This window comes from Chenopodium quinoa, unplaced genomic scaffold (genome assembly GCF_001683475.1).
Source record: "Chenopodium quinoa cultivar QQ74 unplaced genomic scaffold, ASM168347v1, whole genome shotgun sequence".
Classification (NCBI taxonomy): Eukaryota; Viridiplantae; Streptophyta; class Magnoliopsida; order Caryophyllales; family Amaranthaceae; genus Chenopodium; species Chenopodium quinoa.
The window spans coordinates 8,068,798-8,095,740 of NW_018743331.1; the positions used below are offsets into that span (position 1 = coordinate 8,068,798).

General features: G+C 37.6%; 3 protein-coding genes across 3 annotated transcripts; all 3 read left to right on the top strand.

The window, feature by feature from the left end:
• Positions 1-406: 406 nt before the first annotated feature.
• Positions 407-6,553, top strand: LOC110737878 (probable sodium/metabolite cotransporter BASS1, chloroplastic). The gene is made up of 7 exons (XM_021918228.1): positions 407-1,335; positions 2,210-2,303; positions 2,388-2,421; positions 2,504-2,558; positions 5,044-5,127; positions 5,209-5,496; positions 6,167-6,553. Exons 1-7 carry the CDS (start codon positions 769-771, stop codon positions 6,317-6,319), a joined length of 1,275 nt encoding a protein of 424 aa, XP_021773920.1. The 5' UTR covers positions 407-768; the 3' UTR covers positions 6,320-6,553.
• Positions 6,554-20,256: 13,703 nt separating this feature from the next.
• On the top strand, positions 20,257-21,051 carry LOC110737596. The gene has a single exon (XM_021917933.1). It carries the CDS (start codon positions 20,257-20,259, stop codon positions 21,049-21,051), a length of 795 nt encoding a protein of 264 aa, XP_021773625.1.
• A 610-nt stretch (positions 21,052-21,661) lies between these two features.
• LOC110737597 lies at positions 21,662-22,642 on the top strand. Its single transcript, XM_021917934.1, has one exon. The coding sequence runs from the start codon at positions 21,662-21,664 to the stop codon at positions 22,640-22,642; it is 981 nt and encodes a 326-aa protein (XP_021773626.1).
• Positions 22,643-26,943: the final 4,301 nt, after the last annotated feature.

Below are 26,943 nucleotides of genomic sequence, written 5' to 3' on the forward strand. Positions count from 1 at the left end.
CCCATAATACTTGACACAGTTACCATTTTAGTCTGTCCCAAAATACTTGACCCATTACTAAATATGGAATGAGATCACTAATAAAAAAATATTTTCATATATTCTCTTTGGGACCACAAACTCTAAAACCCAATTAAATTATACATTTTTTCATTCCTCACTAACCCCACCTCCCCCTCTTTTTGTTTTTTCTTATAATATAAAAATATAAAAGAGAATCTTTTATATAATAAATAAATGTTTTAAATGGACCCCTATGTAGTTTTCTTAAATTAAGCGTTCACCCCAACGTCCCAAGTATTATGAGACGGAAAAAGTAACGTACACCCGCCTTTTTAAAAAATTTGTGAATGTCATTTTTGTAAATTGATCAACCATTTTATCGGGTCAGCATGAGTTTTCGTAAAAAAAAATCAAATGCAGTGCCCGCAGATTATAATTAGCTATTCTGTACCACTTTTTGTCAATTTAAGTAACAATTTTTGTTCATGTCAGTGGTAAACTTTTCTCGTCCTCATACTCCTCACAAAACGAACAAGGTCTAGTACTGATCTTGGTTGTCATCTTCCTATGCATCTCGTCTTCTTCATCACTGTACATATGTCTTCGCTGTATGTTAGATTGTTCCGCCATTTCCTGTAAACTCTCACCCCTCAAGTAATCTTTCTTTCACAATTTCAAAATCTGCTCAATAATTTCAAATCTCTATTTTTGGCGCCCTATTATCTTCTCTAACTATTCTTACAGACTGCAATTATCAGCTTAAAAATGATGCAATCTTCTTTTTCTTCTGTTCAAAGAGCACCAAATGCACATCCTTTCGCACACACCAGCAAGCATTTGCCGTCAATTGCAAATCCCATCACCCATTTTCTCTCTCTTCCCAACAAACACTCAAAGTTGCAGACTTCATCTTCACTCAAATTAAGATGCCAAATTGATGATTTTCCGACTAATTTGAGAAACCCCATATCATTTCCTGCTACCCAAAAACGTTTTCTTACTCCTAAACCTAAGAATGAGACAAATCAATGTACTCCGCTTCTCTGCGGCAATTCGTCGAACAGCTTGAGTGCAAGGAGCAAATCATCGGTCAGGGTGATCATTGAAGCTATCAGTGATGCGTTTTCGACTGCGTTTCCGATATGGGTTGCTTTAGGATGCTTGATTGGACTTTTGAAGCCGAGTTCTTTCAGCTGGGTCACCCCACAAATGTCTATATGGGGTTTGACTATTACTATGTTGGGTATGGGCATGACACTTACTTTGGATGATTTGAGTGGGGCATTTTCTATGCCTAAAGAAGTGATTGCCGGTTTTTGTCTTCAGTACTCGGTCTGTTTCCTTCGATCTCAGACCTTCTATTGTTCTATTTGATTTCTAGATTTTTGGTATTGGCTGTGATTGTAAATTATGCATTGTATATATTACTGACCAATTTGAACCCACTCAAAAATTTAGGGGGTTAAACATAATTATTTGACAACCCGAAACCTGAAATGACATGTGAAAATAACAGAGAAATGTAATTGACCTGAAAGCAATTGGAACATGAACCAAACCCGTACTAACCCCAATCCAAAAGGATTGAGAATCTGTGTGATTGTTCCGAAAAACAGAGCTAATAGGAATCCTTATATGAAACAGAGCTATATATGTTGCCATTCTCAATCTCCATTTAGGATTTTATCAAGGTAGATAGCATTATATGAGAGGTCTTCAAACTTTGTTCAATGTTTGTTATTAGACTTATTGCAGGTGATTAGAATTAGGTGCTAAAACAAGTGAATCTTTTGCTGGCATATATTACTTATCGCTCTGTAATTGAATGTTTTATGAGTATATGATAATCTTAATAGCCATCAACAAGTTAATAGAAATCCTTCTTTTTTTTCACCTAGTATATACATTAGCATTTGCTTGGCGAATTTTGTGGCATCAATCCTTATTGCGCAGGAAAAATTTCTATTACTGAGACAAGCAATGTGTTCTTACCTAAATAATGTACTTATAAGTTTTACGACATTAGAATGACCACCAACATAAGATAGAATGACTTGGTCCTCCTGTTGTAGCACATATCTGTCCATAAAGGGCTTCTGCAGCACTTTGTTTTCATCTCCCCCCCTTCCCCCCAACAAGTTTGTGATAAGTAAAATTGCTATTGTGGTTTCGAAGTTGAGGCACAAATTCTCCTTTCCTAATGCAGGTGATGCCATTGTCAGGATTCTTTGTCAGCAAACTTCTAGGGTTGCCATCCCATTATGCAGCTGGCTTAATATTAGTTGGCTGTTGTCCTGGTGGTGAGTGATTTCCATAGGACATTAAATTATTTTTTCTGTTCCTAATTTTCTTCCTCTTTTACATGTTTGCTGTCAAAACTGCAGGGACAGCAAGTAATATTGTCACCTACATTGCCCGGTAGGTTGATTTCTGTGACTTTTGCATTTTACTCATTAGTAGAACCAGAATTGGTAGGTTTCTAACATGTTTCTTCCTGCAGTGGAAATGTTGCTCTTTCAGTTCTGATGACAGCAGCAAGCACATTTTCAGCCGTGGTTTGCAACTTCATTACCATTTCTTGTTGTTGTACTCATTTGTTGCCCTTTTAGTGTGGTTTGTCCTGATTATATGCATCCAATACTGTATTTTTTTTATTTGGGTGATTAGATTAAAACTTCCCTTCCTATTTGTTAGCTATACCTTGAAATGTTCCATTCTATGTTGCTAAATATACATGAAAATAATGTTCCCTTGCTTTAGTGGATTCTTCTGATTTTGCAAGATAATGCTGGATTGTTTCCACGTATCTAATATCTTTACTTTGGTAATTGCAAACCCCATATAGAAATGATCCAGCTTTATGCTTTGTAATCATGGAGAATTACACCATCACAGAGAATGCCTACCCACCCAAACATATACTATGGTGAAGCTCTTTGCACTACTGTGTCATGTCATATTGTTAGATTACCAATTTTATTCTCTAATGAGGCTCTGCCGAGCGATGGGAGTAAGGGAAAAAGTTCGATGTATTAAGATAGCTATTTCTCGGTCTTTGACGTACCCATAATTTCCATAATAAATAAAAAAAAAAAAAAGAAATAGATTACATCTACTGATCTACTGATCTTAAAGAAATAAAAAGAATGTAGATTACCACCTCTTGTATTTCTTATTAATTATATTGCAATTTAGATTAACATAAAGTCATAAACTAATAGTGACTCTTTCATTGGTGCTAAATTTTCCCAGAATAACAATACCATGTACTCATGGAGGATCCCACTTGATTTATATGCAGCTTTGCACCTGATAATCGAAAGACAAAATTGATTTCTAACAAATGAGTAAATTAACTCCTAAAATTGAAGCAAAAGATGAAGAGACATCTAGTAAAAGTTTGTACAAAGGTCATTCTACCTTAGAACTATATTTTTAGACTTTTTACCTTAATTTTCTTGTATACTTGAACAATCCTCGTGAAGAATTATTTTATTGTCAATAGATTTGCATTAGACCATGGAATATCTTGGATATACATGTTTTAGTAGTGCCCAAAAGCAAATGCTTGACCTATACCTTCTTCTTCTTTACTGGCTGTCACTGGCCTACCGAAACCTTCCTCCTTTATCCAGGCTTGGGACTGGCAGCGGGAAACCCACTGGCCGAGTTGCTTGACCTATACCTTGATGCATTTCTTTTTTGGTTATTGGGCATCCCAAATTATTTCCATGCTTGCCAATTAAAGTAATGATTGGGTGGCCCAAATTATTTCCACGCTTGCCATTTCAAGTAAACTTTTCTTCTCTTTCTCTCTCCAACCTCGCACTTTCTCATTCTGTTTCTCTCTCCTACCTCGCACCCTCTTTCCTTTTCTTTCTATTACCTATTTTTAATCTCTATTCCAAAAACTGGTATGCAAAATAATACTTCCTTCATTATAGTAATATTGCAACAATTAGACTTTTGCACTATTCATTACTCTTGTTTGACCACATACTATGATTTATATGTTAAAAAAATAGTCATGTAGGGTCTTGTTAGATTCGTCTCGTAATATATTTTCATAATATCAACTTTTTATAATTTTATTCTTATATAATTAGTGATATTAAACTTAAAAAATGTGCTTTGGGATGCGTAATTTCATCTTTGTTGCAACATTAGTAGAATGGAGGAAGTATAAGACTGGGGAAGTAATTGTTTGATCAATCCCCTGCCTTTTAATTAAAAATTTAACATCTTCTAATGAGGGTTATCTATAATCCCTTAGGCACTGTTAGCAGTTTCTTTCTTTTGCTCCTCTTAGCAGACTGTTTCATGGATCTTCATGCAACTTGCCTAGGTGGCTGTCTTGGTTGCTACTTGCTCCTAGTCTTTAATCAACCAATAGCACACTGCACACCTATGGCTTCTTCCTTACTCAACTTGATACAGTGTTTTTATTGAGCTTTGAACTCTTAATTCTAGGAAGAAGTCAACTCAATACTCTTTTTCTCTCTGCTATGGGTGGTACATTTTTTTGTAAGGTAAGGGAGTATTGGATTTTGTATCCTGTTCTTCCTTTCTGTGTTCCTGACCTGACCTGTTTGACTTGTTTTGACACTTTGAATGTAAAGGACACACAAGTTGTAGGTGCAAAAGGAATTTTATTATGTTGAACATGTTTCTCTTTTTGTGCTTGGTTATGTTATGTTATGGGTAATTTTGTGATTTCTGTTTGTAATTATTGCTAAATGCAAGTTACTTTGTCAATAAAATAAATAACCCCCTGCCCATTTTTTTTTATTAAACTGAAACCTTTTGCATAGCCATTCATGAGTTCAATATATGCTCAGCTCAGAGTAGAGAATTTTCTGAGGTTGGCTTGTGCTCATGTCTATGTTAGTTGTCAGCAGAACATTTTAATACTAGAATGAATTATTTAGAACTGGTCTGATTGTCTGAACACTAAAGCTATATTCCTGCCTTAAAGCTAATGTCACTGGTGTAAATGAAGTTATCTATCATGTGAGTTTTCTCTAAAGCATCATATTGCAGGTCATGACTCCCTACCTCACTGCTAAACTTGCTGGACAATATGTCGCAGTTGATGCAGCTGGACTTTTGATGTCAACGCTGCAGGTTTGTGTTTATGTTCCTAGCTCAATTTGTACTACGTAATTGCTCTGGTGTCTTCAGAAATTTTAACTCTTAGATTTGCAGGTTGTGTTGCTTCCTGTGTTAGCTGGCGCGTTTTTAAATCAGTATTTCCAGGGCCTTGTAAAATTTGTTTCTCCTTTGATGCCACCCGTTGCTGTGGGGACTGTGGCTCTTCTTTGCGGAAATGCAATTGCTCAGAGTTCTTCTGCAATCATGATGTCTGGTGTGCAAGTTGTGATAGCTTGTTGTCTACTTCATTCATCTGGATTTTTCTTTGGTTACATGCTTGCAAGGTTGCTTGGAATTGATATAACTTCGGCTAGGACCATATCAATAGAGGTTGGAATGCAGGTAAGAATTTATATTCTGGAGATGCTCACTGTGCAGAAAAATTAACCTAGCCTTGCCTAAATAAAGTCAATGTAGAGATTATCGGCAAGCAACCGCAAAGATTTTTTTTGTTTATTAGCTTACTCCATAGAAAAGCTGTTTCTAGGACATTATACTAGTAAAGTAATGGTGTGTTAACTAGCTTCAAAACCATTGCTTATTTCACTGCATAACACTGTTAACAAAAATTGCCACTTTAGTGCCTTAGGTGGCTAAATGATAATTGTGATTGACTTATTCCCAAACGCCTCAACATTTCCACTGCAGGCTTCCCTAGAGAAACTCCTTGGCATATAGTTCCAAATATTTTGATAGTTGGTTTCCTTTGCTAGTACTCATTTATCTTGGATCAACTTGTATCTCTAATTGGGTTAGAATAGAATCTGATCACTTTAAAGGCTGTGGTTAGTTTATTAGTTATTAGAACCTTTAGCTTTTCTACGCACACTGCATATAGCGAGTGGCCAGCTTCTGTGTTTTTAGTGTACTTTCAAATAATTTTCAATAAAGGTGGTGGTGGTAATCGTAGTCAACTACTATTACAACTACTACTAGTATATAGCTTCTGGAGTCTTTTGCCTGATTCCATAGCATGGAATTGTACTGAACTAATCATGAACTTTTCTTTCAGAATTCGGTTCTTGGACTAGTGCTTGCAAATCAGCATTTTGGGAATCCATTGACTGCAGTTCCTTGTGCTGTCTCTAGTGTTTGTCACTCAATTATAGGCAGTGCTTTGGCGGGAATCTGGAGATACTACACTCCTAAGGAGACGGAACAGTGAATTGCCTCTGAATTAGTGAATCTCTGATTTACTATTCAACCTGCATGTAATTATCTTCTCCACGTTCTCTTCATAGTTCATACTCTACTGCTTGATATATTTATATTTAACTTGGAAAATGTGAAGTAAATGTATGTCTGGAAAGCTCTAACAATATTATTGAAGTAGGATTCTTTGAATATCTTTTTATTTTGAAATAAACACCTGATATTGTATGTCCAAGTTACAAAGTAATTCATCCTATTATTTTGAAATTTCAATATTGAAGTTAGATTCAGAAAGGTGGAATGATCAAATCAATGGTGATTTGCACTTTTGTATGAGGGTGTACCAGCTAGTTTATGGTTGTCATGCCCTCTGTATGAAAGATCTCTTAATTGTGATCTGAGCAAGCAGCAACCTGTGCAAGTATGCTTGCATAGGTTCAGCCAATGAAAGATGATGTACGGCAGCTAGCCAGCTAGTCTTGTTACAAATTGTAGTTCAGATTGTTGGCTACTTTTGGCGCTAATATCAGTTTTCTGTTAGTAGTCATTCCGCCAGATTGAATAATAGAATTTGTTGGCGTAAATTAAGGGAGTAAGCTAGAATCGATTGTATGTTATGAGTGATTGATTGTGGTTAATCGTTAACCTAGTTGTGTATTAAATAATATGAAGTACTACAATTGATTTATTCAAGATATTATCTCTAAAGTTCTCTAACTCTCCATTTCTCTCTGTTTTTTATTATACAGTAGAGACTCCAATTCTTATATTTATGATACAGAACTGCTCTTTTTAGAACTGCTCATTGAGTTTGATTCAAATTAGTATTAACAAAGTAATTCAGTGGCTATGGAGGGGCAAATCAAAGCGAGTTGAGATTGGAAGGTCATGCTCCAAAGCAAGATGTTTAAAACAAGATGTTCGAAGATAGTTTGGGTGAAAAAAAAAAATGCAAGCCAATACTGTTTTGAAGAAACAAGCAGATGCAGAGGGGTTCAATTCACCTGACCTTTAGGGTATACTTCCAAACTCGAATTTCTTGACTTTGATGGGATTAATATTATGATTTGGATTATCAAGTGTTTCAAATACAATATTTTATGCAAAACCTGATGACAAAAAGTTGATTTAGCTTCATTTTATATAGTAGGCAAAGCTGAAAAACGAGGTTCTAGTTATCCAACAATGAGAAATCTTGTTGGCTAAAAGTTTTTGTGATAGATTTGAATGCTAGATTTAAGGATGAAACTGCCAAAAATGTTGTAGAGCAGTCTAATAAGCTTCAACGACATAATTCTTTAGAAGCTTATATTGAAAATTTAATGCTGTGCAAACTGCAAAGTAATAATGTTTTATCACTTCATTGGTAGATTAAAAAACTTGTTATTAAGTCTTTTGTGAAAGCTTTAAAACCATCTTCTGTAGTTGAGACTTGAGAGCAGAGGCAATTGAATTTGCTAGGCATATATCCCTGCAAAGGGATCATGATGACAATTCGAAAAAAAACACAACTTTTTACGTTTGAGGTAAATAATTTGACAGAAAGCTTTTAGGACTGATGCCACCTTAGTAATAGATGAGAATCGCCTATCATTTCAGTTTGGAAAAGACAATCCTGGATAGTGAAAGGGAAGGAGTTTGCGGTCCATATACTGTTTATAGCACTGGGGTATAGCACCGGGGAGTTGCGATATGGAGCTGGGCATTCGACGGTTAGGCATTGAAGGAAATGTATGATCGTGCGTTGGAAGTTGGGTATTCGACGGTTAGGCATTGAAGGAAATGTATAATCGTGCGTGCGTTGGAAGAGCTGTCTGAATTTCCTCCACATAAAGGTGTACATTATACCCATTGAAGCAAAGGGAAGTGATTGAACTATTAGTTTAAGAAATGCTTGATAAAGGCATCATTCAAAACATTTCAAGCTCTTCTCTTCTCCATTGATGTTAGTGGGCAAGAAGGATAGAACCTTAAGGCTCACTGTGGACTAGGGGATAAATAAAAGAACAACTATGATGAACAAATTCCCTAGCTATATCACTTATTAATGAACTATTGGATGAGTTGGGTGTGGATTTTAAGGTGTACCCACCTCATCCTCGTCCTCACTCCGACTCTTATTATTCGCTCTATTTACTTTATATATGATCTTCAAAAAACATGTTGGACCATTAATATTTATAATTATGCAGTATAAGTAATTATTGTTGATTTAAATAATGTAATTGCTATTTTTATTATGTTATTGTTGATTTGTATAATGTTATTTTGGATTTGTATACAGTTGTTGAATATCCGATCTGAGTTAATAAGATTTCTTTTGCTGAGTTACTTTAAATGTTATCATATTAACAAAATTATTTTCATTTTATAATTATACAGTTATATTTATGAATATAGTGTTATTGTTGATTTGATATTGTTATTGTAGATTTTTATACTGTTATTGTTCGAAAAGAGAGTTTTTTTTTTTTTCCTCTCAAGTACATTTTTGCCCTAGGAATAGTCGCTCTCGAGCAGCGGGCTATCACGACTCGTGGAAGGATGGGATGATAATAGATTTACTTTTGTTCTTAGTGGGATAGGGATAGGTATGAGTTTTTACCCACCATTTGCCTTTTTTTTCTTTTTTTGGTAAGAAGAAGGGCAATTGGCCAAAACCCCTTACGGGTCAACCTAGCCCGGGTTAGTAGGCTAGATAATTTTAGGAGAGTGAGTGAAAGGTAAGGGAATCTCTTCCCCAAATTGTTTATAGTGGAGATTGAATCTTCAACCTCATTGTTGGAAGGTTTTCTCCTTTCCACTAGACCAAAGTTAGAATTTTTACCCAACATAGATTTTTGGTGGAAATATTACGAGGGGATATACATCTGCAACCAACCTGCCCCATTACCATTCATAGGTATTAGTGTATTATAATGTAAGAGATCTTCTAGCATTAGAGATATCATGGGTTGACCGGGTCAAGTCGAACTTTGGTTAAATAATAAAATCTTTTAAGCCAAACTTGCAGAGTAGGTCATGCCTATATTGGGCTTACAACTTCATATCCAATTTACTGAGATCAGGCCTTTGGAATGGGCTTTCGACCCAAAAGTAGCTACTTGAATTGAGTTGATGCGAAAAGCCTGAAATGCTTTTTTCTCGTATAGTTCTGCCTAAACTTGCCATTTAGCAAACCAAATTAGGTTGGGCTAGCGAGCATGTTATTTTGGGTCATCTCTGATTAGCGTTAGTAATATAATTATGGTACCAATGTAGCAAAAGTTGTCATTTTATTAAAAATAAAAAAAAAGGCCAAAATAATGATGTTTCGGGGTTTTTTTTTTTGGAATCCCTCTAGATATAGGTCGTTAATATGTTCCGACGGCCGCAAACACCTGCAAAACAACGAATATTTCAGTTAAAGGAATATTCGCCTCCGACGAGCAAGTTAGTGACCGGAAAACGAAAATATTGAGAGAGAGAGAAAGTAGAGAGAATTAGAACACTTTGTATGCCTTTGTTATGAAATGTCTCAATCCACCCCTCCCATCATTAATGAGTGGGGTATTTATAGGGGTGGGAATGTGTGCATTCTAGGGTTGGTGCCCTAAAAAGGAGTGCACTGATTGGCGGCGCAATCAAGTGGGGACACCGTTTTAGCGCTTCTCTTGGGAATTGGGCCTCCTGATGTGATGGAGGCCTCCCCCTATTCAGGTGCTCTCTTGTGTTTGCCACATGTCATCTTCCTATTGTGACACGTGTCGCCCTTTTATTGGGCCACGTGTCACCTTAGGATTAGACCACGTGTTGGGGTAATTTTTACCCCAAACATTTGCCCCTTAGAGGGGGTGGCTCGTACTATACGTGCCGCCTCCTCTGATTTTCATTCGTTCAGAGATGTTCGAGTACCGGGTTATTGAACAATTGGTTAGAAGGGGGCGGACTTTACCGTCCGCCTAAATTTGGGAAGTTTCCTTTTGGGCTAATTGCCTTCAGCTGTCCGCTTGATTTCAATTTGGACTGACATCTTGAAATAAGGCGGACGGATGGTGTCGCCTGACATCAGGTTAGACACTCGTCTTCCGTATTCTCCGGGCCAACGATTTAAATTCGCTGACCTGACTGTTTATTTTGACGAGCCGTTATGATAACCGTACACCTTCTTCGTCTTTATTGACGGAACGGTGTAATAACCGATTGGGCTTCTAGGATAACCTTTTCGAAAAAGAGACGTTTGGTCTCTTGGGCGGGAAAGTAATTTACCATTTTGCCCCCATAAATTTGCCTATAAATAGGACTTGTTTGACTTTATAAAAACACTTTGGATTTTTGTGTTTTCTAGAGAGAAGTCAAAGCTTTTAGAGAGAGAAAGTGATTTTCTTCCCTAACCTTCGAGAGCTCCGCCGTTTATTCAAGGTTTCCGTTCGTGTTCTTGAGTTTGCCGGTCAATTTGTGGTGTTGTGACTTGACCATTCAAGATCTTCAATCCTTAAATTTTTCAAGTTTTCTACTCGTACAAAGATAACCGTCTGTTTCTTCTTTGAGTTTTGCTTTTCGTATACTTGTTTTATTTTTAAGCATGAACTGGCACAAAACTCTTATTCGTCTATATGTCCTCATGAGGTCGGCCGTTCGCCTGGGACTGAGGAGTCTAGAGTTGATGGGGGCCGACTCCTCTTCTTCTTGGAGTGGCTCCATTTCCAGTGTGTATCAACTCACCCCCACCTATTCTTCTCTGTCCCTGCAGTCGAACGTAGCGCGTACGCGAGTTACGTACGACCGAGATGCGGCAAAAAACCGATACGGCAGCCGAGTCAACCCCTTAGTACCCTTTAATCCGAATGACATGGACGTGGATGACACGGACGTAGACTTTAGTGGGAGTGCGTGCTTAGTGGTGGAGGTAATTGCCTCCTCATCTAGGAAAAACACACAACAAAATCCATCCTCTCGGTCTTCCACCCAGAGAGACCAGGGAAAGAGAAGCTAGGGCGTCCGACCAAAATTTGGAACAATTCCCTTCACAACATACCAGCTCTCGGCCAGGTTTCTGTCCGAGCTGCTATCTTCTGAGAGGCCCCCTTCTACAATCCGGGTGGAGTTTAGGTCTGGCCAGAGAGGGTCGTCCGGTTAGAATCCCAGACGACACTCAACCCAACACACCAGCTTGGCAAGGCCGTCCGGGCTGTGTATCTCTGACAGGCCTTCATCAAATATTCAGGCGGACGTTGTTAACGCGTCCGACCTGCCTCCTCGTGGCGGTCCTCCTTCTGGGAATCAGGCGAACGTTGAGGAGAAGAGGAGGGCCAAAGGAAAAGGCCCAATGATTCCTGAGGCCAGCTCAGCAGAAGCTGCTGAATTGGACATGGTGTTGTCCTTCGAGTTTGGTTCGGCTAAGGACCCCGAACCACAAGCTGTTGACAAAGGGTATTTTAGGTCGTTACTAAGACACCTCTATCAAATGATATTTGTGGTCCTAAACATGCAACTAAACGAGTATAGAGGCAAGTCAAGGGTCAAACACAGGGAAACGATTAAGCACTGCTATCTATCTCCTAATGTTAATCTAGTTCGGTCAAGGAAAATAGTAGATGAATTAATGACTAAAGAGTATGTAAAATTAGTTAAAGTAAGTGCTAGGGGTAAGGGTCGAACATGCTATGAAGTCAAAGGAGCTAGGCTTAGGGAAGTAGGTTTACATGCAATCCAAGCAACTCATACAAGGCAAAGTCAAGAGTACTCTCTAATCACCTATCGGGATTAAGAGCTTTCCTAGTTAACATGCACTTACACTATTGTCATAAGGCATGCAATACTAAGGTTAGACAATAATCAATCACCCAATGACTATTCCTAAATCACACTATCGTCATGATTTAATTCAAGTCACTCAACCACAACATGCATATGGCCATAAACATGGAGTAGCCAAAAAGTATAGGCGCAAGGAAGATTTAATTGCAAGTATTCCAAACTAGCCTAGCCTATAATACATCAAATTCAAAGCATGTCTCCACCAAACCCCTAGCAATAAGAAAACTACTCACAATCCATAACCCTAACTACAATTACACTAATCAACAAAGTAATTAAGGAATTAATGAGAGAGATGATAATTTCACCAGTTAAACCAACAAAGATGGGAACTTTAAGCATATAACAAAAGAATAAAAAGAAGAATACCAATAGTTTCATTCAATACCAAGTGAGATGACAAACACCAATAGAGTTCCAAAATGCTTCCTCAAAATACCCAAAGTAGCTAAAATTGATAAATTGAAGATCTACACTAAGGTCTATGGAAGAATTTCCAATACAAGAAAGCTAAAATCTATGCTAAGAATGTTCCTCTAAAGAGTATGCTGAAAGTTTCAATATGTGAATAATGAATGCTGCCTTCTCTCTCCTCTTTCCTGCTATTTAAATCTGAATTCAGGTTACGGACCGCAGCAGACAGACGCGCCCGCTGCACAACGGCGCCCCCGCGCGCTAGATGGTGACGCGACCGCTCCTCAAGAAGCGCGCCCGCTAAAAAATGAGTGTCACAGGATTGGGCCAGCTCAGCGCGCGCCCGCGCCCCATGGTGGCGCGCCCGCTCCAAACTGCTGGTGCAATGCTTCGATCCTTGCTCTGGCTCCTTGCCAATTCGAACCGCAATCAATCTGCAATTACAAAATAGGAAGGCAAAGCGTAATACAACGAAGAGGGAGGGGAGAAAAGCCTACCTAAACCAAATAAAAACACATTACGCAACACATAGGTAGACTGCTTAAATTAGGCAAAACATAACAAAAGCACACTAGGATGAACCGAATTATTGCTAAAACTACTAGAAAGAACTACCCTAGGAGTGACATAAATGTCACTCATCAGCCGTCGAGAAAGAGGCAGAGAATCCGGACGCTAACCAGGCGGACGATGAACCCAATGCGGTCAATTTTAATGACCCTTATGCCTGCCCTATTGGCGACGTGGCCCTTGCCTTCCTTCATTTAAACTTTGAGGATTTTAAAGAATTTCTCATGCTTGGAAGAGGTTACCACATCCAACCGTCGAAGCAATCTAGATCGGTGGCTGCCTGGGAAGGCGAGGGGCCAAGAAGTAAAAGTTTCAGTGTGTACCACGCTGCTTTAGAGGTGGGCCTCCGTCTTCCCCTTCATCCATTCGTCTGGGAGCTGCTGGACGAATATGATATTGCCCTTTTTCCCGAACAGTTGGGCCAATATATTCGGCTACTTGGTGACATGCCTTAGGAATGGCTTCACCTCCAATTTCCCAGTCTTCAGCGAGAATCATTTAATGGTGCGAATGAATGATGAGATGGACGGCTAGTTCATTCTCAACACTTGCCCAGAATACCTGGTAGTCTTGCACAAACCGTCTAAATGGCGCGACTAGAAGAATTTCTTTTACCACGTCAAGACCAGCAACCAAGCCCTGAACCTACGGATGAACTGATTTAATATCGAGCCCCTCCAGCTCCGACGGGGGAATCATAAGCCTACCAAGCCGCCCGTCCACCCTGTCCATGCGCACCAACTTGAGTATTTCAAGGTTAAGAAGGTGCATAGAGGTTGGAAGTTGGTGTCTGTGCCATCTAATTGGATCCCACTGACCGACTGGCTCAGGGAGCCTGTATTTATGTCAGCGTGCGGCTTGTATCGGAACTATCCCCAAGGTGAAACTTTGTGACTTAATCGTCCGAATTGTTTTTTATTCAAAAAATAATCTAACTTTTGGTTTCCTTTCTTATCAAACGAGGCCATGTTAAAGCTTGACAAAGAGCAAAAACGCGAGACGGATACTTCTGACTTTAGCCTCGAACGCTACAAGCTCCTTAGACAACACTATCAAGAGGCTAATGAGGTATTGTTTTTGCGTCCGTTCTTCTATGCAAGGAAGGGTGTCCTTTCTTGTTTTACTCAACCATTGTTTTCATCATCATTCATTCATTTTTTTTGTGTGTCCGACCTACTTTGCAAAGAAGGGTATCATTTTGGCTTTTACTCGGCGGAATAACTTTCTCGAACTTGCCGAGCTGGTATGCTGGGAAGGGTGTCCTTTCCAACTTCACTCGGACATTTATTTTCAGACAGCTACTCCTAAGCCGGCGAGGAAGCGGTTGGCAAACCGCTTCTAAGGACGGGCAGTCGTCCAAATCTCGCAAAACTTCTTCGTTGAAGATTGCCTCGGCGATGCAGGCGATGAAGACTAATTCACAAGCTGTTACGGAGCAGCCTAAAGGAGAGAAACCCAAGCCGGCATCTGGTGGGGTCTCCATGTCCTTGGACCAACAAAAAACTGAAGTAAACCAAGAGGAAACCGTCCGCAAGGGCGAAGAGGGAGAGCCGTCCCTTCACCAAACGGTCGACTCCGCATGTCAAGGATATGACTTTGACTGGGGAGCAGCAACAAGCTTCCCAGGCGGCCAAGGGGTTGCAACCACAATCCCGGGAAACCAGGGAACAAACTCAGCCCTCTCACTCTTCGGAGAAGCGTCTGCAACCACCCTAATCTTTCTCAGAAGGTACGAAGTCTGATGTTTAACTTGGCTTTTATATACCAACTTCGACATTTGTCTAACTTGTTTTGTATTTTGCACAGACATCCTTTAAGAGATGAACGTTCGGTCGCCTGGCCAATCACTAACTATGGTCGAACGAAAGGCTATCCGGGAGGCCATGATTAGGGTCGTCCTACAAGAGCAGCAAGATAAGTTCCGAGGAATTCATGAGGGGTTTCTCGGACCAATGTTAAACTGCAACGCCGAGTAATCTGGCTTTACTTAAACTTTGATACTTAGTTTACACTTGATTCTTTTTATAGACTTGTCTTTGTTCGTTTGCAGCTCTTCCTTAAGCTCAATGCCTTTCTGGATTGGTGCGCCGACGAATGGCGTTAAATTCAAGCGGCCTAGGATGACATCAAAAAGATGCAGGATGCCAACACTAGGACGCTTGCCATTCAGGAGGCCAAGCATGTCGCCGCAATCATCGCCCTTAGCGAAAAGTCGGCCCAACAAACTAACCAAATAGTGACAATGGGCTGGGCCCATGAGCAAGAGAAAATTGCCTGCGAAGCCGCGGAGAAAGAGAGGGATGACACCCTCGCCAATGTCGCAGTATGGAATGAGGGCTTCGAAGAGTTCGAGGCCATGAAGGTTGTGCTGGCCATCGCTTTAATTTCGAGTTGTTATGTTTTGAGCAACCATCGCTTTAATTTCGCACGAAATTTATGCTCGGCATTAGTTAGTCAAACGCAACATAATTTGCAATAAACTAAAAGTAAAGAATTAAGTAACAATGTTTGACTTTTCATTAATTTTGTCAAAACTACATTGCTTTGGCCGTACGACTTTTAATTACAGGGCTATATCACTAGACCTAGTTGTATATACAACTTTTTGGCTAAGTACAAAAGACTTTATACATAATATCTTTTAAGGTGTCCGTATTCCACGTACGAGGAATAGGATGGTCGTCTAAGGTTTCGAAACGATAAGTACCGTCTCGTACTTCTTCACTGATTTGGTAGGGCCCTTCCCAATTAGGGGTTAGCTTGTCGTATTCTTTTACTCGGCCTATTGCTTCCATTTTTCTCAATACCAAGTCCCCCATCTTAAGCGGACGCTTATAAACTTTTCAATTGTATGCTCTTGTCATCCTTAGACGATATATTTCGTGTCTAAGCGCAGCATTGCCCCTAGCTTCCGGAAGAAAGTCTAAGGAAGTCTTCATGGCCTCCCAATTGGCCGATTCATCATATAGCATCACCCGAAGAGTGGGCTTGTGCATCTAAATTAGGAGCACAACCTCAGCAGCATAGACAAGAAAAAATGGGGTTTCTCTTGTAGAGCCTTTCACTGTTGTTCGAATGGACCGTAGCACATACCAACTCATCTGCCTAAAGGTCGCCTACCTTCACAAGCTGTCACTTGATACCATTGGAGATCAACTTGTTATAAGCCTCAACCTGTCCGTTGGCTTTTGGACGGGCGACTGAAGCAAAGCAGTGTGTTATGCCTTGGTCGCTGAGCCAATCTCTGAGATGGTTGGTCTCAAACTAAGGCCCATTATCGAACACCATAGATTTTGGAACACCAAAGCGTGTGATCGTATTCTTCCAAATGAAGGTGGACACATCTTTCCACATAATTCCTCGGACGACATCGGCCTCTATCCACTTGGTGAAGTAGTCCACTGCTACTAACATATACCGCCGTGGCCCTGATGCTGGAGTACGACCTCAAGATGTCCATGCCCCATTTGGAAAAAGGGAGTGGACTACTTATGGCCGACAGACTATTTGCCGACCGGTGTATGAGGGTTGCAAATCTCTGGCACTTATTACATTTTTTCACCATTTCCATGGCGTCCGAATTCATGCTCTGCCATAAATATCCAAGGTAGACCACTTTTTCAACTAAGGCTCATCCTCCTATATGTGATCCGCAATTCCCCTGATGGAGGTCATCCAAGAATTCATGCCCCTGTTCGGGCGTGATACACTTTAGATATGGCTTAACGAATGATTTTTTGAACAAGTCCTCTCCTTTCATCTCAAACCATGCCGCCTTTTTCTTCATCTTCTTGTGAGGAGGGTTGCCCGTCATTGGGGATCCCACTTCCTCTATGCCCATGGCTCTTTAAAAGCCTAGGACTTTACACTTTTGAAGGTGTGATAGGATTTGAATTCCTGACTGTTTGGGGGACCTTGAATTAGAATTGATTCTATCATTACTCTTTTTTTGTAAGAAACTAATAGGGAGTCGCCAATGAGTTTTAGGAAGCTCATAAACCTCGTTCATACCTTTCTCCCAAGTAGTGTTCAAGGGATAATTTGCATGAATCATAAGTTTACCCATGCCCAAATCGGTCTACTAAACCAGAAATGAGTTCAGGAGCGAGGGTACTAAGATAATGTTCCTTTTAGGGGGAATCGCTATCCTAGCCCAAGTGTGGCCTCTACTAGCTCTTCCTTTTTCACAATTTCATCACCAAACAATATATGCAACGTGATACCAAGAACTAAGTTAGCTGATTTTATTTACACGCGTCATTCACATAAAGATTACATTGCAACTATTGTCGTTATTTTTTGTTATTCAAATTTGTAAAAAGAACAAGAAATAAACAATATTCGCCTTGACTTAAGTGATAAAACAACAATTAATTATTCCAATTCTAGTCTTTAATTAACGCAAGATACTATGTGAAATTAACTAATTAAAATTTGGTTTAAAGTGATCAAACAACACTAGTTAATCAATTAAAGTTATTTAAACAAGAAAAGAAAAGTGATTTATCTTAGTGCTCGGGAAACTAACTATTCTCCTTTGTTTGCAAGATCTTTTTTTTTGATGTTTATGGACCTTCCTTCTTCTTCGTACCTCCAAGGCTTCAATGGAATCAATTAAGGTTGGAGAGTATTTGGGAAGAGAGGAGAAAAGTAGTATGATAGTAAGAGGGTTTGAGAGATAAAGGATTTCACAATGCTAGGGTTTTAATTCTGATTTTTCTATTGTGTTTGGGTCTAAGCAAAAACCCCTATTTATAGGCGTAGGAATCTAGATTTAGGTTTTTAGAGCCGCGGCGTCAGTTGGCGGGCGCAACTCTCAGAGTCGCGCGCAACTCTAGGACTTGCGCTCGCGGTACGGTTGCCTTATACGAAAACACGTTTTTAAAACTTCCATAACTTTTGATTGTAAAGTTGGATTAAGAAAAATAATATATCATTGGAAAGCTCTGAATGTATACTTTCCATTTCTGTTAGGATTAGGTTAAAATCTATTATGGATAAAAAGATATGGCCGTTTGAGTGCAAGGGTGTCGGTTTTAGGGCCTCGTTTAGTATTTTGATGATAACTTCTTCGTTTTAACTCGGAATTGGGATTATAATATACCGTTGGAAAGCTCTTTTAAAGGACTATCAATATGAAGAAGCTATGAACGGATATTATGTGGTTAAATGTTCTTATTGGCTCGTTTATTTAACAATGTAAGATCTATTTGATCTAATCATTGCATATGACGCATATAGATCCGTTAATAATCAAGATTAAACATGTATGCGCATGTTTTAGGCCTAATTAGTAATTGAACTAGGCTCTAAGATAATTTGGTCTCAAATACGAGTTTTAACTTACTTCATAATGCATTTCGGAGTCCATAAACCCTTCAACTTTGATCTAGCATGAAGAACGGGTTTTTGTAACATCATCGCACTTCCCGTCGTGACAGGAGGCCAAAAGTAGATGTCTACACTTCTAAATTTCCTTTGGATCGTTTGGAAGAGCTCCATATTTGAGATAGGAGATAATTCTGTCCATCCACGTAGAACTCCGATCAATGGTTTGAATGCACTCGGCATCAATGCTCCGTTTCTCCTTGACTTCCCAGAACACGGACCTCGGAGTATCACATGATGCCGAGGAGGCTAGTTTTGACAAGGCGTTCGCTTAATTGTTCTTGAACCAGGGGTCTTGTTGTAGGGTGAAATAAAAATGATTGTGAACCATTGCATACAATGATTTTTTTTTTATTATTATTATATATATTCTTACGTATTGCTTTTGTTTTACCTTTTTTCCTATTATTTTAAAATACTAAATATGTCAAATACAAGCAAAACAAACAACATGAAAAGACCTCCGAAACGTCCATACGTTTCCTGTGCCGACGCTTTGTGAGTATTGTGGAGCAAAACTATTTAAAGATGAATCAATTAACCTATGTTGCAACCAAGGGGAGATTTGACTTGCTCCTAACCATATGCCAGATATTTTGCGTAACCTAATTTTGTCATTGGATAGCAGATCCAAAAGTTTTCGTAAATATATTATTCTATACAACAATATGTTTGCGTTTACATCTTTGGGTGTGAAGGATAAAGAATTAGCGCGAAGACATCATGGTATTTACACATTTAGAGTTCAAGGGCAAGTTTATCATAACATAAATGATATACATCGAAATGATGAGCAACCGCGATATTTACAACTTTATTTCTATGACACGGATGTTGAGTACCGACATCGTGTATCAATTTTTACGGGTCTTGATCCACGTGTAATCGGCCAATTAGTGCGCTTAATGGAGCTAAATCCGTATGCTCAATTTATCCTATCACTTAAAGATGTTAATATGGTTGATACAAGTCACATTATTATCCGATCTGATCTAGATCAAGATCAACGTACTCACAATGCACCTACTTCTTCTCAAGTGGCAGCAATCTGGTTGGAAGATGCAGGTACGTCTGCTCCACTGCAACACGATATTATGGTTCGTGTACATTCAGGTGTAAACCATCGTATACTGCATTACTATGGATGATGCGATCCGTTATAATATCCGATTTTATTTCCTTACGACCAAACTAGTTGGCATAGACGGATATACAGATATAAAACAAAGTACCAATAAAGACAGGAATGTCACACGTTTCCGCTTAATGAAGTTCTTGTCCAAACTGTTGACGATCTTCTAGAAGCTGAAGAACAAGGTCTGACTATTAAGTAATTTACCCAGGAAAATTACATTTTAATCAACAAAAATAACATCACTTATTTTTTATCTTTTGTTTTTATATAGGAATTCACTCATCAACGTCTGAAAAAAAGGTTTCGTGCGGAGAGTATTACTGCTACCGATTACAGATTTTTATACGGGATAATTCTTTTCTTCTACGATGTGGCCGCTTACTTAACAATACATTGTTGATATGTACATCAAAATCAAAACTTCGCGTCTGGATTTTATTCGTCGTAATCTAGACACAACTAGAGCTGAACTTTACCAAGGCATTCTCGACAACTTGAACACCGGCGTATCGCACTGGTCAAATATCGGGCATGGATTTATTCTCCCTCCTTCATTTATTGGTGGTCTATGAGATATGAAGCGCAGATACCTTGATGCGATGTCTTTAGTTCAAAACTATTGAAAACTTGCTATTTTCTTGACCATGACCTGCAACCCTTCATGGCATGAAATTATGGACGAATTGCTTCCCCACGAAGAGGTGCAAAACAAACCTGATCTAATAGCGCGAGTTTTCCATGCAAAATTAACAAAATTGAAAAAAGATATTGTCCAAAAGAAATTGTTTGGCAAGGTTGCAGCATATGTTTACGTAATTGAGTTTCAAAAAAGAGGATTACCACATGTACACTTTCTCATCATTTTAGATCCAAGATCTAAGATTAGAACTTCAGACCAATATGATGAGCATGTCTACGCAGAAATACCTGAACAAAAGACTAACCCTAATCTTTATGAAGCTGTTTTAAAGCATATGATGCATGACCCTTGTGGAAATGATAACCTAGGAAATGTATGCACCCGAGATGGAAATTGTAAAAACCATTACCCTCGAAGCTTTTCTGAAACGACATCGACAGGTCATAATTCATACCCTATATACCGATGTCGTAATGATGGAAAAAAGTATTTGGTACATAGAGTACAACTTGATAATAGGTGGGTAATACCATATAATCCATATTTACTAGCAAAATATGATTGTCATATAAACGTAGAAGTGTGTTCTACAATAAAAGCAGTTAAATATTTATATAAGTATATATACAAAGGTCGCGATCTGGTTGTTTTCGCTTTATCTAACCCTGACAACATAAGCATAGGTGATGAGATCTCTTCATTTCAGATAGCACGATGGATATCGCCCCCAGAAGCTGCTTGGCCTATTTTCAGATTTCCGCTGAATAGTATACATCCAACGTTGTCTCTTTGCAAGTAAATTTGCCAAATATGCAAACTGTGACATTTCGTTCACAAGAAAAGTTACAGACTATTGCATCTGACTCATGCAGACAACGAACTATGCTAACTGCTTTTTTTTTAGATGAACCAAGTTAATAGCTTTGCTCGCACATTCCCGTACCAAGAATTTCCTCAACATTAAACATGGCTGGCAAAAAAAAGTGAAAAAATTTGGCAACGTCGTCAATCAACAACTACTGCGATCGGACGTGTTATACATGCAAATCCAGTAGAAGGTGAACGCTTTTATGCTCACAAGTGTTTGTGGTCCTACCTCTTTTGATTATTTGCTGACCTTCAACAATATAAGATATTCTTCATTTTGAGAAGCAGCATTTCAACAAGGTCTACTCGAAGCAGACGATTCTATAGACAAGTGCCTACAAGAAGCTTCCCAAAGTCAGATGCCTTTTGCCTTACGACGCCTATTTGCTACATTGTTAGTATACTGCAATCCAAATGATCCAAACTGTTTGTGGGAAAAATATTACCCATATCTTTCTGAAGATTACAGCCATAACTTCCCTTCGAACAAAAAAAAGGCTCGCAAATTAACTATAAAAAGCATTTGTTACCTTATTGAATTGATGGGAAAGTCTTTCGACACTTACAATTTTGGATTGTTAGAGCTTGAAGAAGATGACATAGAGAAAGGAATGAAAGAAATCGAAGAAGAGCGTAAAGAAATAAATGCAGTTAATTTACTTAATAATGAACAGAAAATTGCCTACAATAAAATTTATAATAGAGTCCTTGATAATAAACCGACTGCTTTCTTTGTTGACGGCCCTGGTGGTACAAAAAAGACTTTTTTATATTCTACATTACTTGCCAATGTAAGAGCAAAAGGAATGATTGTTTTAGCAGTTGCGAGTTCTGGCACTACTTCATCTGGTCTGTCTGGAGGTAGAACTGCAACTTCTCGATTCAAATTACCTTTAGATGTTGATGAGATTCCGAGTCTAAGTATTTCCAACGAAAGTGCTCTAGGACAACTTATTCATCCTGCAAGACTTATTATATGGGATGAGGCGCCAATGGAAAAGCGTCAAACAATTGAATACTTTGACAGATTGCGACAAGACGTCTGTTCAAACAAAGTTAAATTTGGTGGAAAAGTTGTTGTATTTGGTGGTGACTTCCGACAAGTGCTACCTGTTATACCGAATGGAAGTCTGAGTGAGGTTATTGCAACAAGTTTCGTGATGTATCCCTTATGGTATGCACTCCAAAAGATCCACCTAACACAAAACATGCGAGCAATCGATGACCCACCTTTTTGTAATCTTGTCCTACAAATCGGGAATGGCATACCCCCTTATGAAAATGGGAAAAATATAAAGCTACCTAAACCTTTAGTCGTACCGTGTGACAGTGAAGACTCATCTCTGCAACTCTTAGTAAAAAGCATATACCCTGATAATTCGAACACAACTTCTGATTCTTTCCTTGCAACAAAAATAGCTATTTTAACTCCAAAAAATGAACATGCTACAAAGATAAATTCTCTTTTAGTACACCAAAGCCAGGAAGAGCTTATGAGTACAAAAGTTATGACAGCTGCATAGAAAATTCATCCGAACAATATCCATCTAAATTTCTTAATAGCCTTGCCCCATCTGGCCTTCCGCCCCATCATTTAACTTTAAAGGTAGGCAGTCCAATAATTTTGCTTAGAAAACTAGATCCGACATCAGGCTTGTGCAACGGCACAAGATTAGTATGCAGAGCTTTTCTCCCTAATGTTATTGATGCTGAGATAATTGTGGGACATCATTACGGTCAACGTGTTTTTATACCTCGAATCCCATTACAACCGTCAGCTACGGAAAAGTACCCTTTCAGATTTACTCGAAAACAACTTTCAATCAACCTAAGTTTTGCAATGACTATTAACAAGTCTCAAGGTCAAACACTTGATAGAGTTGGCATATATTTACCGCAATCGATTTTTTCTCATGGTCAATTATATGTTGCGTTGTCTCGTGCTTAAAAAAGTAAACATGTTCAGTTATTGATAAAGCCCACTACGGATGAACCACATAGATGGAGAAGGACTAAAAATGTTGTATATTATGAGATTTTAAGGCGTGCCGGAATATTGTAGACCATTTTTTAAAGATACGGTACTAGCACAAAATTAACAAACTTATTTTTCCTTTTACTCTACATTATACAATGATATTGTTATTTTACCACTCACAATGATTACTGACAACACATTGACAATAGGTTCAAATCATATTGTGGAACAACATAATGGTTGCTCAACAACTTCCCCTCGCCAGACTGACATACCAGAGTCAAAACTTTACTACAGCAGCTACATTAATAAAGAAGCACCCAGCTAAAAGATCTCGCAAAGGCGCGATAAATCTACAACAGCTTATTTTTGAAGATGCAGAGGTATATTATATACATTTTATAGAATATTAAATATCTTAACGTATTTAACGAATATTTAACATTGAAATTGCTAGAGAACACAAATGAAGGCTGTGATCTTTGGACGAGATATTGAGCTATTTCATAATCATCTTGCTGAAGAGAGGGAATACAACATTACCAACCCTATCATAACTCGCACACCTAACATGTTTGTTAAAGAAAACCAGTTGTATCAGATGACGATCAATTATGCAACAAGAATTTCCGAAACACGACAACAACCTGAACCAAGTTCATACTTTGTTCCACTTAATCAGGTTATGGATTTTGTTGGCAGATATGATCGAATGGGTAAATATTACTTATTATCCATTAAAATGTCGTAATTACCGTAGGCGCATCGTAAATGCACATGAATTAATCGACATATAATTAAGTTCTTTGTTTTATTTTTTTCTTAGATATCATTGGAATTGCTATTCACATACACGATATAGCAACCATTCGCTCCAAGAGTTCTGGACTTCCTAATGAAGTGCGTAGGATTGAAATCATAGATTCTAAGTACGTGTATATATTACAATAATATAAATTGGTTTTCCAATACAGAAGTAATTTAACTTTATTATAACTATTCTTATTGAACATTTAATTTCTTCTACTTTTGGCAGCATGGAGCCTGTTATGTTATCAGTGTGGAATACTTTGGTTACTCACGAAGCTGCTGATGTTGCTGAAATATAGATACGATGCCTATTATAGAAGTTTCCCGCGTCAAAGCATCAGCTTTCAACGGTATATGATATGAACAAATATTTATAAAATAATAAGTACGCTTTCATTACTACCTACGCCATACACGTTTACAGATGGTTCATTCAACACAATCTTTTCTTCTACACTAAAAATTAACCCAAGTACTCCAGAAGCACAACTTCTCCGAGATTGGTAAACAAAACTTCTCAAACTGATTCTATTTGTGTACTAATTATTACTTAACTTACATTGTTGATTTATAGGGCGGTGAATAATAAGGACCAAATTCGAATCCTTCAAAATTCATTCGCAACTGAAATAGCAGAAAGTTCTTAGCAATCTGAATTAATGATTCCAATCTCACAATTATCTAAGCAAGAGGTAAGTTACATAGTATGTTTCACTACACAAATTAAAGTGGACAACATAATGTTTTGTATAACTATATCGTGCATTTGTTTTTGTACAAGTCTGGAAAAACAGTACGGATCGTCGGACGAGTCATTGACATTACAAACAAAAACAGTATAGTATACAATGCCTGCAATGTCTGCAGCAAACAATTTGAAATTGAAAGAGGATCGGTGTTTAACTGTCGTGCTTTTAGCTCCCCACACGTAGGGACGTCCGAACCACGGTAATTGATGTAGCACTACTAACAACATAGCATACAATCACTGCTTTTCTTTATCTTGTTAAATATCTAATCATGCGTAATTATACACATTGAAGAACTGTGATGCATATCACTTTTGCTGACGATAGTGGCGACATACCAATCACACTTTTTGGTCAACTTGCTGAACAACTGATAAATGATGAAGCTAATCATATGGCTACGCTTACACTACAAGTATGTATGCTTTAAATTATTACTATTACCTAACAATTACAACTTATATCAAACTCAAAACTACAACACAGACTTACAAAAATCATTATATGGGTAAAAAAAATTCATTTTATACACAATTGCAGCAACAAAGGTCTCTTGTAGACAGTTGCATTGCAGCTTTGAAAGACAAAGAGCTGACCATAGAGATGACCACATACATGTTGGGAGAAGGATTTCAACAGCTCCGCTGGAAAGCTAAACGCATTATTGGAGCTTAGATGTATAATAATTTTCAGACATGTTTATGAACGTATGTATGTGTATAATTTCATGCTTTTATTACGAACTTTATTTCCTTAGACAATTACAACTTTAAAATGTATTTTAAATAATGTTTGTTTGTATACATATGTACTTATGCATGTAGATTTACATTAAATAATCTTTTGTTTTAAGTATTTATCATATTTTAATGCTTAACTCTATAGCATAGTAAATCCTATACAATTTATTGGGATACCAACTACATAGGATTAATATGATATATTCTAAGCACATAGGATTGAAATAATAAATTAAAAATGAATACATACACACACACGTGTAAATTGTACAATTTACACTATAGCACACTTGTACAATATACATAAAACATAATAAATGTCTGACATGTGTATTATAAAACATTTTGGGTTCTAACACGCATATTTGAAAACTCAATATGTAATAAAAAAGATCACTACAAGGTTTTTAAAGTATGCCTATAAATAGAAATAGAAACTGAGATTTGCTCTCAAAACAATAACTACTGTAGATTAACTTCATATATAATAAGTTCTTTTCCTCACATTAAAATACCAAATCCTTAACTAGCATATAAATGGATGAACCACATAGTGTTCTGGAAACAAATATCAAAATAATTCTACATGATATACTACTTCAGCTAGGATTACCTCGAGCATAATTCGGTATATATGCTGTCACTGACGATGAAATAAAAGCTTTTATAGATATAAATTGTGTTCCTAATGTCCCATGTCCAGTACGATTTATTAGGAAACCAACCACCCTAATTGGTCCATCACAGCAAAATGCTGCTAAACAAGCACTCAAATTTCTTAAGCAAACTTACAATATAGAAGCTGACGACTATAATTATCAACAAATGTCAATAAATTTTACTAAACTCAAGCTTTAAATTATATTCATACATATATTTATCTTTAATAACGAATGTGTGTGATATATATATATATATATATATATATATATATATATATATATATATATATATATATATATATATACATACACACACACACCATAAGGGAGAAATGCTACTTACACACACACACATTTACATACATATATATATACATACATACATATACATATATATATACAGATATATGTATATGTATATATATATATATATATGTATGTATATATACATATATATGTATATGTATGTATATATATATATGCATACATATATATATATATGTATATATATATATATATATATATGTATATATGTATATATGTATATATATATATACATATACATATATATATATATATACATATACATATATATATATATATATGTATATATATATATATATATATATATATATATATATATATATATATATATATATATATATATATATATATATATAACACCAAGGTACGGATCTCACTTTAAACCCCCCCGGCCACTTGGGCCTGTTCGAGTCAAGTCCAAAGCTACCAAGTCAGGGGATTCTTCATGCAACCGGCAGAATATAGGCGTTGCATATGCTCAGTACCTAACAGATAAATATCATGATGCAGATGCCTCTCTTGTTTGCCGGATCTGCAAAACTCACTGTTGGCTAAGGTAAT

Coding starts and splice junctions, on each gene's coding strand:
- LOC110737878 (XM_021918228.1), top strand. CDS start 769: ATGATGCAATCTTCTTTTTCTTCTGTTCAAAGAGCACCAAATGCACAT. Junction 1,336..2,209: donor GTTTTTGTCTTCAGTACTCG/GTCTGTTTCCTT, acceptor TTCCTAATGCAG/GTGATGCCATTGTCAGGATT. Junction 2,304..2,387: donor AGTTGGCTGTTGTCCTGGTG/GTGAGTGATTTC, acceptor TCAAAACTGCAG/GGACAGCAAGTAATATTGTC.
- LOC110737596 (XM_021917933.1), top strand. CDS start 20,257: ATGACCTGCAACCCTTCATGGCATGAAATTATGGACGAATTGCTTCCC.
- LOC110737597 (XM_021917934.1), top strand. CDS start 21,662: ATGGGAAAGTCTTTCGACACTTACAATTTTGGATTGTTAGAGCTTGAA.